We start from the raw sequence: 14,525 nt of genomic DNA on the forward strand, positions 1-14,525 counted from the left end.
AGCTGCGTCGTAGCAGGAAAGGAAACTGCATGTTTATTAAATAGTTTCGTGAAATCCCTTTCGCCATCTTTCGTCCTAATTTGCGAAGTTGCCTTCGTAAAACTTTCGGCAGATTAAAAAAAAAAAAAGTGTCGCGTGAGCTCACATTCGGGTAGACCTGGGTGCCTCGTCTCGGGAAAGGGTTCGGCGAACCGAAAGTGACTGTTTTCGAGCCCATTTCACTTTCGAGAGAATTTCTCTGACATCCCTAACCCTACCTGGACAGAGATAACCTGGCCTCAGTTATCTATGCTCTGGTAACCTCCAGGTTAGACTACAGTAATATGTTATATGTGAAGCCACCTTTGAAAACTATTCAGGAACTGCAGAATGCAGCTGCTAGATTGCCAACTGACACTGGGCATAATAATCATATTTGTTGTTGTTGTTGTTGTTCAGTCGTTAAGTCATGTCCGACTCTTCAGCCAGACCTTCCTGTCCTCTGCTGTCTCCTGGAGTGTGCTCAAGTTCATATTCATTGCATCGGTGATGCTGTCTAGCCATCTCATCCTCTGCCGTCCCCTTCTCCTTTTGCCTTCAATCTTTCCCAGCATCAGGGTCTTTTCCAGTGAGTTTTCTCTTCGCATTAGGTGGCCAAAATATTTGAGCTTCAGCTTCAGTATCTGTCCTTCCAATGAGCAGTCAGGGTTGATTTCCTTTAGTGTGATACATTCCATGGGGTTTTCTTGGCAAGAACACTGGAGTGGGTTGCCATTTCCTTCTCCAGTGGACCACATTTTGTCAGAACTCTCCACCATGACCTGTCCATCTTGGGTGGCCCTGAACAGCATAGCTTATGGCTTCACTGAGTTATGCAAGCCCCTTCGCCACAACAAAGCAGTGATCCATGAAGGGGATAATCATATTATTCCTGTGCTATTACAATTGCATTGGTTCCCAATCTGTTTCCAGGCCTAATTCAAAGTATGCTTTTTAAAATCCTTTTAAAGCTCTTCATGACTTAGGACCAGAGTACTTACAGGGCGGCTACCAGAGAAAGGCCCTTCTCAGTGGTGGCACCCTGGTTGTGGAACAGTCTCCTTGGAAGGTTCACCTGGTGATCCACTGCCTCTGCCAAGTTATATATAAATATAAATATAAATATAAATATAAATATAAATATAAATATAAAATCTTTTTAGCCAATCAGGCCATCCGCATACAAAAACAAATAGAATTCTCATATCAACCAGAAGGGGAACCAAAATACAAATTGTTAATAAAATAATTAACAAAAACAAATTAAAAACGTTTTAAAATCTTAAAACAATATTTGCCAGCATGTTATTACCATGTTTACATATTTAGTTTTTTTAACAGTCAATGACTTTCGCCTCTACAGGGCTTGACTGACAAACTTAGCAGTCCTATATGATGTATAATGATCTATTCCAGCTAATAATAATCAAGTTATACTTACACCGGGAGTATCCTCAAGCACAACTAATAGGGGCTCAATAGAGTATTGCTTCCTCAAATTGATGTACAATGGGCATTCTGCTAGACAGTGCATCATGTCCTCTACCTTGGGGCAACCAGCTGGACAATCTGCACTCATGCCATGATGGGTCCTATAACGTGCCCTCACCTCCATCAATTGGAGTGAGCTAAGTCTGCACCTAGTCATGAGCCATCTCAATTCATGTGAGGTGATGGAAATCAAATACGGGGGAACCTTCCCCGGAGAGGTCATGATGCTTTTATAGATCTTGTTATTTATTTATTTATTAAATTTATTAATTGCCCATCTGACTGGTCACCCAGCCACTCTTAGTTAGAGCGACTTTCAGCAGCAACAGCCATGGTTGTTTGGATATCAACATCTTGTAATCACTTTGAGATCTCCTCCCTATCTCTACCATAGCCCCTCACAAGCAGATATGATTGTGAAAAGCCCAGCTCAGAAATAGATGTGATTATCTTGTCTGCCCATGAGCCCCTTCCCATTGCATTGGGTCCAGGCAGGTGCCCCATATAATATTTGGGGAAGTAATTTACCCTTGTATAGCTCTATTAAAGGGGCCACCATCTTACCACCTGGTCCTGCAGCAAAACAAAGAATGGCATTACTAGTTGCATTAGTTGTCAGGGCTATTGCTTTCAAGTGCTCAGACCAAGATCCTGAACTTTGAAATGTCACTACTAGGTATTTATTAACCTGGTCAAGCAGGTGGTTATCCAGCTGCCATCGGTATTTTTTCCTCCTTTTGCCAAAGACTAAGATTTTAGTTTTTTCATAGTTGACCTGAAGGGCTTCTCTAATACAATATGAGCTTAGGGTTCTTAAAAGCCTACGCATCCCCACCTGGGTATATGACAGGAGAACAGCGTCATCTGCATATAATAACCCTGAAGTACTCCTGTCCTTTAAGACAGGTGGGAAGAAGTCTGGGCTAGATAAGTAGGAAACTATATCATTAAGATATAGATTAAATAAAAGAGGTGCAAGCAAACATCCCTGGCGCACTCCTTTGCTAACAATAATGGGGTCTGAAAGATCACCTGAAGATACTTTCACATGCAAGATAGAATTCTCATCCAGCCCCTGTATTCTCCTGAGCAATTTATGATCCACATTTAAAATTGTAAGCTTCTGCCAAAGGCGGGGTCTAGATATAGAATCAAAGGCTGCTCGAAGGTCTACAAATGCAGCAAAAAGTGGGTGATAAGGGGGAGATGTATATTTCCTATCCAAATATTTTAGTATAAAACAATGGTCTACTGTAGATCTGCCACATCGGAAGCCTGCTTGTTCTTCAGCTAGGAGATTCTCCCCGAGCACCCAGTTTTCCAGCTTATCTAAAAGATACAACTTACTTATAACATCCAGTAGGCTTATAGGGCAATAATTTTTAGGGTCTGACCAATTGCCTTTTTTATAAATAGGCACTACAATAGTCACTGCCCAATCTTGGGGAAATTTCCCAGTTCTAGCAATAAGTGTAAATAAGGTTGCTAACACTGGGATCCACCAATGAGGATAATCAATCAAGAAATAAATGCTGCTCCTTCCAGGGGCCTTTCCATGCTTCAGCTTCTGTATCAGCATAGCTGTTTCCTTACAGGTGACTGGGGACCAACTAGGTGATTCTGGGTCTTCCTCCTGCAATGGGAGAAGATAGGCCATCTCATCATAAAAGAGGGAATGGAAGTGTCGTTCCCATTCATGTGCTGTGATAACAGAGTCAATGGATGGAGTCCCATAGTATCTTAAATCTGAAGTAAGGTGCCAAAATCTAGGTCTATCATTTCTTTCAAGTGCTGATGCTAGTTCCACCCATTGCAACCTGGCATGCTCTTGCTTTTCTTCTTTAATTGTATTTTTATAGAATTTACGCAGTGCCAAATAGGGCTGTGGTAAAGGGACTATACCTCTATCTCTTAGGAATTTATGTTGTCTTTTGATTTCCTGCTTAAGTTTCCTACAGTCTACGTCAAACCACGGATTGCCCTCTTTTGGCCTCTGGTTCTTTGACTGGCCTTTCCAAAATAAGAGAGGTTCGACTGCTGCTATAATGTGGGCATAACATTCTAGTACTACTTCCGTCTCTTTGGAAGAGGACAGGGTGTTCAACAAGAGTTGTACATTCTCAGAATGCCATAAGCATTCCAAAGCATTTAAATTCACATTTGCCCATTTATGACAGTATGTTGCAACCCTCGTGCTTGGGACTGGGAACCGATTTTCTTGATTTGCCCAGGCATTTTTAAGACATTCCAGGTGGACAATCAATGGTTGGTGATCACTACATGGATATGAATCTACTCTAAAGAGCGTAATCAGCCCAAGCACAGCTGTGGGGACTGCAATATAATCAACTACGCTAGCCCCAAGATGGTTGATGAAGGTAAATTCCCCTGTCAAATCCTCAGACAGAGAGCCATTCAGAATGCAAAGTCCAGATTGAAAGATCATTTGAATAAACAGCTTCCCTTGGGTGTTAATTATGTGGTCCTTTGACTGTCTATCCTCTATCAGTGGGAAGTCATCCAAGGAAAAATAGAAGACTGGCTCTATTGCATTCCAGTTTGGGCCAATCCAGGCATTAAAATCACCAACTAATATCAAGTGAGCTTCAGATAGTTTGGTCTGCAGGCCAAGTATATAATCTGTAAGGCTTTCCCAAACATTTTTGCTGTGATTAGTTGATTTCCAAGGAGGAATATATACATTTACCATAATTTATGACGTTGAATTAATTTTGAAAAATACAGCCAAAGCCCAGGACTGCAAATTACTAATGAGATAACTTTCCCCTTTCAATGAAGTTGATATACAGCAGGCTAATCCCCCCCCCCGATGGGTGTCCCATGCCTCTGGGGTTACTTACAGGGACTTCATAGGTTTTATAATCACTGAAAAAAAATTTCCCCCGTGCACCATGTTTCCTGTAGGAATATGATATCAAAAGATCTAAGGTACCTTCTGAATGAACCATCTGCCCTTTTATTGGACCATCCAGAGACGTTCCAGGAGACACACCTAAGTGAGCTCCCCAAAGCCTTATTTTGCCAGGAGGAACGATCTAATGTAATTCAATCTATTGAGGGATCAAGCTGCTCGGCACCATTTAAGCAGGGAATGGTGTTCTGGATCATATATTTCCTTTGAGAATTATTTGCTATTGGGACTCCTGTGGTGTTGATTTCAGCCACCACTGTTTTCTGGGTTTTTTTGCAGTATCAACTTAAAGTTATCAATATTAGAATTAATTGCAGTATTGGTTGAGAGAATTTCAGTGTCTAACGAAACGTCACTTTTGAGTGGGGGACTAGAAAGACATAGAGTTCTAAAGTTTGTTCTCTGTAGGCCCTGATCAACGGGCTCTATATATCAGTCCCAACATCTGTCTCCTGAGTTGTAAAATCAATGAGCATTTCATTGTTAGACTGTTCCAAAACATTGTGTAGTCTACTTGCTTCTGGGGCATACTGATCTATGGGTTTCCTTCTGGATATCTGCTTAAATAGTGGTGTTAATAAAGAAGTTTTAAAAACCTTTCTAGCCCTTACTCCATATTTACCCAGTTGGAGCCTCGCAGCAAAGATTTCTTTAACCAACATTGGTGAGTTGAAAGTTATTATACATCTCTGTAAATATAGAGAGCCTGGAAGTGTGTATACAGATCTAATATTTCTTATATGAATTCTTAAGTTCAACAATGCATTAAGATTATACACAACTCTGTTTTTCCCCCACCAACTAGGCAGAACCCCATTAGATAATGGTGATATTTCAAAGGCCACCTGCTCTGGGACTAGAATTAAGTTCCCCTTGAAGTCCCAATTCTTCAGTTCTACAAGTTCTCCACAAACTGCAAAGTTCAAGAGGTTCGAATGTTGGGATGCCGTTGAAGGAGCCAAAGCCTGAATAGGTTGTAAAACTGGAAGTGTCATGTCTTTCTGATTTGCTTCTGGATTCACTTCTTGTTTTGTTCTAGTTTCCTGGTCCTTGAGAAGTTGTATAATCTCATCAAGTTGCTTTGTATATCCAGCAATAGGGGTTAGTTTATCTTTTATAGCTCCAATTGTCCCAAAAATATTAATTAGAGTTTTAACAATTAACAAGCACTGCTCTGCCATGGCATCAATAGTTCCCATGTTCGCCTCTTCAGGATTCAGCCCGGTAGTTGCCTGCTTCTCCTCATTTCTCCATTCCTGGGGCCCCTCATTTTTTCCCCCCTGGTACTCATCATTTTCCCCCAAAGGGGAGGACAGGATTGAATATCGATTAGTAGTAGAGATTGGGAGTCCTTCTGGGATATCAGAGCCACCGAGCATGAAGCTATCGATTTTAGATAGCTTTGAAACAGGGAATGTTGGAGTTGGTCTCTCTGCCTCTTTTTCTTGCCATGCATTGCAAACAGAGGGTAGAAGAATCAAATATCACCACTCCGCCACCTCCTCCACTTGATAACTGCTTGTAGAAGTCAGCAAAATTGGCAAGGCAATGAGGCAGGCGTTCACATATGCCTCTACAGTGTGTGTGTGTATGCAAGGTCTTTATCAGAAGAATTCAAAGCATAGTCCAAACACTGAGAGCTCTCGCATTGCCTCCTCACAGCTGACAAAAACTTAAACAGATGAAGCCTTAGAGCAACCAAAACATTACAATTGCCTGGCGTGCACTACGGTAATAGAGGCTTAAACTGACAAATTAAAACTTAAAACACATTGTGACAATTTAAAACAATTAAAATTTAAAACCAACCAACCAACCAACCAACCGAGGAGCCATAAAATCTGCCGCTGCTCGTGCTGACCGGAACAGGAACTCTCCTTTTTTATATACAATTTTAGGCCTGCTGACTGTGCTGCTTTTTTACTTTTGCAGCACTTCGTTTTTCGTTTTCTTTTGTATTTACATTTCAGTTGTTTTGTTCTTTTGTAATCTGCCCTGGTAATATGATTGAAGGGCATATAAAAATACTTATAATATTTTTTTAAACACAGAAATCATAGTTTGTGGTTCTAAAAGCATGTTTTCAAATGGGCATCTTTAAATTAAAAAATATGACTAGCTCTTAATTTAAACTTAAAAGTCCTCCTTTGGTCTTCTTGCATTTTCTCTTTAAACATATTTATTTGATAATACTTTCATTTAAACCAGCTGAACCTAACTTCCAAATTAGCCTGAACTACATCATAATATAGTAAAACTGTTCTTGAACAGCTTCAGCCTGCAATTGGGGGACTACATGACTAGCAGCAACTCCATGGTCTTGTTATCTGAGAGTAATATCAGCATAATATAGTCAGGGCAGGATCCTATGTACTCCCCGCAAAAAGTCAGCAGCAAACTGATACCACTTTAAATAACAGAGGATGTAGCAACTCTGATGGATGCTCACTGATTACAGGAAAAACAACAAAGGCTTTTTTGGCATCTTGACCAGAGCAAAATGGGAAGCATAGTAGGGAGTGCTATAGCTCTCTCTTACCATGCCTTTATCCCAGACCCCCAACCCCCTAGGTTCTGTCCTCTACATGGGATTGGACATGCATTGTGTTCTACATAGGGAGAGGTTTTTAGGTCACTTCAAAGATGTCCAGAACTGTAGCACGACCTGGAGTAGCCATCTTGTTCATTCCAGCTTTCTTCCCATTTCTCTGAGAAGGATTGGCCAGGTAGTGGTTGAGTTCCACAGAAGAAGAATGTTCATCATTTCTCAACCATCTTAGCTATGGTGCCTTGCTAGTGAGGACTGTAAGGGTGGCAGTAGCATGGATATAAAAAATTCAATGCACCTAATTTGTTTTGGTTTTTAAAAGGTACATGATATTGGAAGGATTATTTGAGTCTAGCCTAAATAGAGAAAGTGCATTTCTCTTTGTAAACCCTCATTACGGCCTATCAAAAACTTTCTGAGCCAGAGTATTGGTGAAGGGGCCAAGGCTTGGGGTCTTGATGCTGAGGGTACGTGTAGGCACTAAGGCGTGTTCCATCTAGGGATGTACAAAAGTCACTTAACTTTTCGCGGATTCTGTTCGTGGGGGGGGAGGCGCACTGTCCCTCCCCCCAGAATCATCGATGGGGGGGGAGGCGATCCAGTTCTCCCCCTGGAATCCTTGACAGCCGGCTCTGCTCCGCAGCAGCTCTGTGGAGCAGCTGGCCAGGCAGCCAGGGCTGTCTACAGCTGGATTTCCGGCCGCGGACTCGCTGGTGCAGACACAAATGGCGGCCGATGTAGCGGCCGCCATTTGCGTTCAGCCAGGGAGCCGTGATAGGCTACATAAGAATTTACATAGCCTATCACGACTACCCCCCCAAAAAAAAACATGCAGCGAATGCAAATGGCGGCAGCTATGGGGGCCACATTTTGCGTTCCCTATTTTTCGTCGATTTATCTTACGTAAATATTTACGTAAGATAAAACGGCGAAAAAAAGGGGAACGCAAATAGCGTAGTGGACGCTATTTGAATTCCTTTATTTTTCGCCGTTTTATCTTACATAAATATTTACATAAGATAAATCGGTGAAAACTAGGGAACGCAAATGGCGGCCGCCGTAGCCGCCGCCATTTGCGTATGCTGCATGTTTTTTCGGGGGGGGGGGGTAGCCATGATAGGCTATGTAAATTCTTACGTAGCCTATCACGGCTGCAAGGACAGCAATGGCGGTGGCAGCAGCCCTGCCGCAGCCGGCCAGGAGACCAGCCTCCGGTGCCGCCACCGTCGCCGGTGCTGCTGGTGCTGCCGCCGAATCCGCCGCATCTGCCCCAGGTAAGTGCTGTCCCGGGGGGATTCCGCGGGGGGGGGGCGGGGGGCAGGAGGCCATTCCGCCACGGATTCTGGGGGATTCTAAAGAATCCGGCCTCACTGGAATCCGTGGCGGAATTCTCTGCCATCCCTAGTTCCATCCACCCAATGTTAGCAAACTGGGGAGCTCTGCTATGTTCAACCCAGTCTCTTATGTACAAGCTTAATAGTAAATGCAACAGTTGTCTTGCCAAAGGCAAGGGGTTTTTTTGGATTCAGGAGCAATAAGCACACAAGTGAGTTGAAGTCAAAAGGTTTTATTTAAAGCAGGCAAAAGGATATCAAAGAAGAATATACAATACCAAGCAAGCAGTCCTCAATCAGTTGTCGGGAGCCCCAGGGATGACAACGAGGAGACCCCAGTCTACGGCTGGCATGCAGCACCTTCCCGGTCAGGTCTGCATCGAAGCTCACTTTGGGCAAACTGCGGGGCTTTTTTATATCTTAATCTCTTGAGTGCTACCTGCCGCTTAGGACAGCACCTTAATTAATCACACCTGTTGTGCTTAAGCCACCTGATGATATATGTCATCTCTGTACCACTCAAAAGATTAGGCGAAGCGGGTGGACAATAGCCAGATGGTGCCCCCCCGCATTCCAAGGCCGTCCCATCGTTCATGTCCTCCTCCCGCATTTGAAGGCCGTGCCATCCCCACTTGTAACCAACTCTGAAAACTGAATTTCACATTAAAGGCCTTAAGGAGGCCTAAGTTTTAAGGCCTTCCAGGAGACATGGAATAGAAGGAACAACTGTGGCACACCATCCCTATCTCCTCGATATACAATAGTCTTCCAGTGGTTTTCCTCTACATTTCACCCCTTGGTGTGCACAATTCTTCCTTCAAGTCCTATTGTCTGTCTCCTGCCAAATTTCGCCAAATGAGGGTCTGCACTTTTATATACAGTTGCTTAACCGTAATATAAAGGATACATACTAATATAAGCCCACCCCTGTAACATTTATATAGTTGCTTTGAGTACTCAGAAGCCACTGCTTCTGTGACAGGACTGGTTGCTCGCACAATGAGAGGGCAGTCGTGCTGCCCTTCCCAGGTGTCAGCGGCAGTGTGGATTTTGATAGGGAAGCCATTTCCTGAGCAGGCCGGTCAGATTGTGCCCAGACAAGCACCAAGAATGCTGGCCACATTAATCTCATTCTCATTCTATATGCAAAGAAATAACACAGAAATAAAATTACTACACCTGTACGTTATACGTCATGTTCCTTTTAGCAGTACCGGCAACATAAGTAGGGTAACGAATGTTTCGCATCCAGTAGACTTCCAGGCCCAAAGAAGTGCCATGGAGCTAACAAATCTTCCCACGACAGGGATTCTCTATCCGGCATGCCAGTAGGCGGTAGCGTAATGTAGGTCACCCCCCAAAGTCCAACCCAATCGGGCAATTGCCTCAATTGGATGGAGACTAAAGCAGAACACTCCGGGTGCGGTCCTTGCACCAGGGCCAACACCCCCTACTGACATTTCCATGCCATGACAGTTAAGAGAGCATTGTGAGGGCATCCATCCCATGCCCAAACCTGTTTTTGCCATTTTCTTGTCATATAGGTATCTGGTCCGAGGAAGTGCAGCCAGTTGGGCCTTTTTGTGCATATTTCCGGCAGTGTGCCCCAGCTCATTTTTGCCATGTTGCAGCAACACCTAGGGGAACATGCATTTTAATCATTCTCGACGTTTCAGTTTAGCTATGTTGAGACAGACAGGAGAGGCGGCAGTGGCCAGTAATACCTAATACGTAGCTCCCAGCCCTTTACTGAGAATTTCTCCTGCCTGATCAGGTTGATTTGGATACATCACCCATACTTTCTGCCCTGGAGTTAGATCCTTGCCTGTGGATCCAAATCCTTTGTCCCCTCCGCTCATGAGTTTACCAGGACCTGCTACCTCTTGGATAGTAGGCACACTCAGTTTTTCACAAATTAGCTGGGCTATATGCTGCCCAGTGGAAAGGGCTACATCCTCTGCACTTGTGTTATGTAGCAGCATCTTTATTTCACCCTGAAAGTTGGAATCCACTACCTCTCCTAACACCTGTATTCCCTTAAGGGCTAGGCCAGATCGTGGCACAATTTGCCCATAGGTTCTACAGGGGACAGTCACCCCTATGCCAAGAGGTACAGTGACCCGCCCTCCAGCAGGTACCACCACCCCTTCTGGCGTTGCGAGGTCTGCCCCTTCACTGTCTGGTGCTGCCCAGAGGGGCAGGATTGCATACGGCTGGGTTTTCCACGCCATGAGGTGCTCCACTGGTGCTGGTGCTACCAATCCCACCATATGTTGCAGAGGTGTTTGGCCAACCCCTAGGGGGCGGCTGTTTAATTCAAACTCAGCTTGCTCCAAGACTGTCCCCCACCTTTTTAAGGTATGGTCGGGGGTCAGCTGTTTTAGCTTTTGCTTTAACAACCCATTCATCCGTTCAATCAACCCAGATGCTTGTGGATGATGGGGAACGTGGTATATCCACTGGATATTCCACTCATTGGCCTAGTCCCTCCCGTCTGCACCTGTGAAGTGACTCCCATTATCAGACTGGATTTGAACGGGCACCCCATATCTCCTGATCAGAAAGTCCAATCCCTTGATTGTATTTTGTTGTGTAGCTCGGGCACATGGGTATGTTAATAAGTACCCTGAATAGGTATCTACCATGGTTAGTAGATACTGCCACCTTCTAAATTGGGGCAGTGGACCTACATAGTCCACCTGCCATATCTGCCCTAGCCCCCCTCCTCTGTGCAACTGCCCTAGAGGAAACTTCGGAAGGGCATCTGCTTGAGCTTCAAGCACAATTCACATGTAGCAACTGCGGTGGCTGCTGCATCCACAGGGCAGGGAATGCCTCTATGAATAGCTCATTCCCGAGTTGCCTTGGCCCCCAGGTGTCTGGACTTTTCATGTGCCCATCGGGCCAATGTCAGCATCTCCTCCCCCTGGTCTAGCGTAGGCAGGGCTGCTCGGACTTTAGCCAGTTGATCAGCAGCCTGATTGTACAAAGCTTCAGGTGTTCCTGAGACATGCCCATCTCCATGTCCAACATATACTGTGATTTGCTGGAGCAATTGACTGATTTGCTTCCAGAGCTCCTGACCCCACAAGGGGTGGTTATGTATGAAAAACTCATCTTGCTTCCACTTGGGAAGCCAGGTTGTCAATCCTTTATACACTGCCCAAGAGTCAGTATATATGTACACAGTATCAGATTGTTGTTCTACCGTATGTTCAGTCACCATCGTTAACTGCCATTAGCTCAGCACACTGGCTGGATTTGCCTCGTCCAGCATGGGACAAGGTAACCTGCTTTTTAGGATTGATGGCGGCTGCCCTCCATACCCTTTTTTTCCCCTGGTATCTGGAAGACCCATCTGTGAACCATGTTTCAGTGTGGCTCACTTGAGCATAGGGTGGGGCTTCCAGCACTGGAGACTTGTCTATCTCTATTACAGGGCTCTCTTGCATCTCTTCCCCAGTGGGGGTCAAGGCTAGCATTTGCTCTTGGAGTACACTTATGCCCTGAGGGCCTGGTTTTGCCTGCTCTGCAATATACCACTTCCATTTGATTATGGAGGACTGTTGCGCCTGCCCCACACGTGGACTGGCTGACTCATCTTTCACCCACGTCATGATTGGAATGGAGGGTCTAAGTGTCACAGAATCTTGTCTAGTTAACCTTTCCCACCACTATGGCCCGAACTCCAAAGGCAAATCGACCCAATGGGGTCTGAAATGTGTGTCCCTTTAATAGGTCAATGCCTATGATGTACTCAGGGACTCGCGAAATTAATACATCTGCCCCAAAAGGGACTGACTTTCCCAAAGCCAATTGCACCCGTACCCGTGTGGTGCGTTCCTCCCCATCTCCGTATGCATTAATGTATACAGTCTCTCCCAGGTGCTTATCTGGATTACCATGAATTAAAATCACCTCTGCTCCTGTCACCGTGTCAAGCAGAGCCAAAACTCTTTGAGTATTCCTGCTGGACCAATAGATTGTTAAGGGCAAATGTGGGCGCTGGTCTCCAGGGATGGCTGTCTTTATTAGCCTTACCTCTGAAGCCTTGCCGCACCCCTAATCTATGGGTTGGGACATTTGCCACCCCCCTTCACCCAGTAACAGGGGATATAAGGGGTCCTTGGGTGGGGCAGTTGGGGTAGCTCCCCTCACCTGTGGGCCACCCTTGTTAGCCTCCCCCTGATCTGCACACTTCTTCTTCCACATTTTGTACAGGTCAGGTGTTGAAACGCCATCTATGTCAGCCTTTGGCACTCCAACTTTTAAAAGGTCTATGAACATTTGCCGCCATGGTGTTTTCTTATTCTGCTTCTGTGGGTTACTGTGGGATTTTTCCTCCTCCTTGGCAGCTCTAGCTCGAGGCTTAGCATCATTTTCTTTCTGAATGTCTTCCAATTGCCCTATTAGAACTACTACTTGCCATACTGTAGATCCTTGGGCTGGCCCCAGCAATGCTAGCAAAGCACCACGCATATAGGATGGAGCCCCCTTCATAATCGGGCTCTCATTCCAGCAGTGAGAGGTTGGTTATCAGGTCCCTGAAATCCTGCTTGATACATCTCAGCCTGCATAGCCATCCCCCTTAACTGGGCTATGGCTTCCTCAATAGTGCGTCAGACAGGCACCTGCTCTTCCCAGTCCATGGCAGCTGGATACCTGGTCTGCACTGCCACCATGCACCAGTCCAGCAAAGACCCCACTGTCCCCAGATTCAGGTTTCTGAGGTACTGACTGATCAAAGTGTCCTTTGATAATGCTCCTAATTTTGTCAGTTCTTCAGCAGTCATATAGATGCTGTCGGTGCCCTGATCCCACAGCCTCACCAACCACTGGCTTAACTGCTCCCCCTGCCGCTGTACTGCATTCCTAGTTATGTCTGCCAGCTCTTGCTGAGTGAAATCTCGCACTGTCCTAGTGGTCTGAGTTGCACCAGGATTTCCAGGCGGCCCCTTTGATTTATTAGTAATTAGTGGTCTTACTTTAGCCGTCTGTTCACTTTCTCCCTCATCCTCCCCCTCTGTCCAACTAGACTAATCAGAATCCCAAATATCTCCATCCCACGTTTCTGGGTCCCAATCTCAAGATAGGATGAGAGTTCTGACTTTGTGAGGGTTAGGTATGCACCCCTGTCTTTGCCTGCTTCCGGTATTTAAGCTTGGCAAACCGTACCGCCATCATGGTGGCGTGTTCTTCAGCCAGATCCCCCCCTTCCCTGGACGCCTTCCAGCGCCTCTCTCCAGAGAGCCTGTTGCTCTTTTAGGGCGATCATGTCATCAGTTTGCTGCTGTACTGCCTTCTGAGTGGCTTCTAATTGTTCACACAAAGTGCGGCGCACAATGAGAAGAACCCATCCTAGCCCTGTCACCACCTTCTGCCCCCCTTTCTCTCCAACCCCCAATATCTGCATGCATTTCAGCACAGCATTGGGGGTAGGACCTCCAAATTCTGCCATCTCGGACTCCCATGACATCGGCGGGGTCAGCCAATTCAAAACTTGAGCCACTGGCACCCAGGCACTGACACTGGACCAACCAGGATGCGGCTCTGGCCAACATCTTGCTCAGCAGACTTCTTCCCCCACAAGGGCATTGCTTCTGAATCCTGTTCGTGACGCCAAATGTCTTGCCAAAGGCAAGGGTTCTTTTTGGATTCAGGAGCAATAAGCACACAAGTGAGTTGAAGTCAAGGGGTTTTATTTAAAGCAAGCAAAAGGATATCAAAGACGAATATACAATACCAAGCAAGCAGTCCTCAGTCAGTTGTCAGGAGCCCCAGGGACAACAACGAGGAGACCCCAGTCTACGGCCGGCATGCATGCAGCACCTTCCCGGTCAGGTCTGCATCGAAGCTCACTTTGGGCAAACTGCAGGGCTTTCTTATACCTTAATCTCTTGAGTGCCATGAACTTGAGCACGCTCCAGAGAGAGAGCGGAGGACAGGAAGGCCTGGCTTGCTATGGTCCATGGGGTCACGAAGAGTCGGACACGACTTAACGACTGAACAACAACTCTTGAGTGCTATGTGCCGCTTAGGACAGCACCTTAATTAATCACACCTGTTGTGCTTAAGCCACCTGATGATGTATGTCATATCTGTACCACTCAAAAGATTAGGTGAAGCGAGTGGACAATAGCCAGATGGTACCCTCCCGCATTCCAAGGCCGTCCCATCGTTCATGTCCTCCTCCTGCGTTTCA

General features: G+C 45.6%; 1 protein-coding gene across 1 annotated transcript; it reads right to left on the reverse strand.

The window, feature by feature from the left end:
• Positions 1-9,405: 9,405 nt before the first annotated feature.
• On the reverse strand, positions 9,406-10,554 carry LOC146349905 (uncharacterized). Its single transcript, XM_084845501.1, has 2 exons — positions 10,123-10,554; positions 9,406-9,462 (listed from the first exon to the last, which is right to left on the reverse strand). Exons 1-2 carry the CDS (start codon positions 10,552-10,554, stop codon positions 9,406-9,408), a joined length of 489 nt encoding a protein of 162 aa, XP_084701627.1.
• Positions 10,555-14,525: the final 3,971 nt, after the last annotated feature.

This window comes from Heloderma suspectum, chromosome 3, assembly GCF_057233095.1.
Source record: "Heloderma suspectum isolate Gila_16-S chromosome 3, 16-S_ref, whole genome shotgun sequence".
Lineage (NCBI taxonomy): Eukaryota > Metazoa > Chordata > Lepidosauria > Squamata > Helodermatidae > Heloderma > Heloderma suspectum.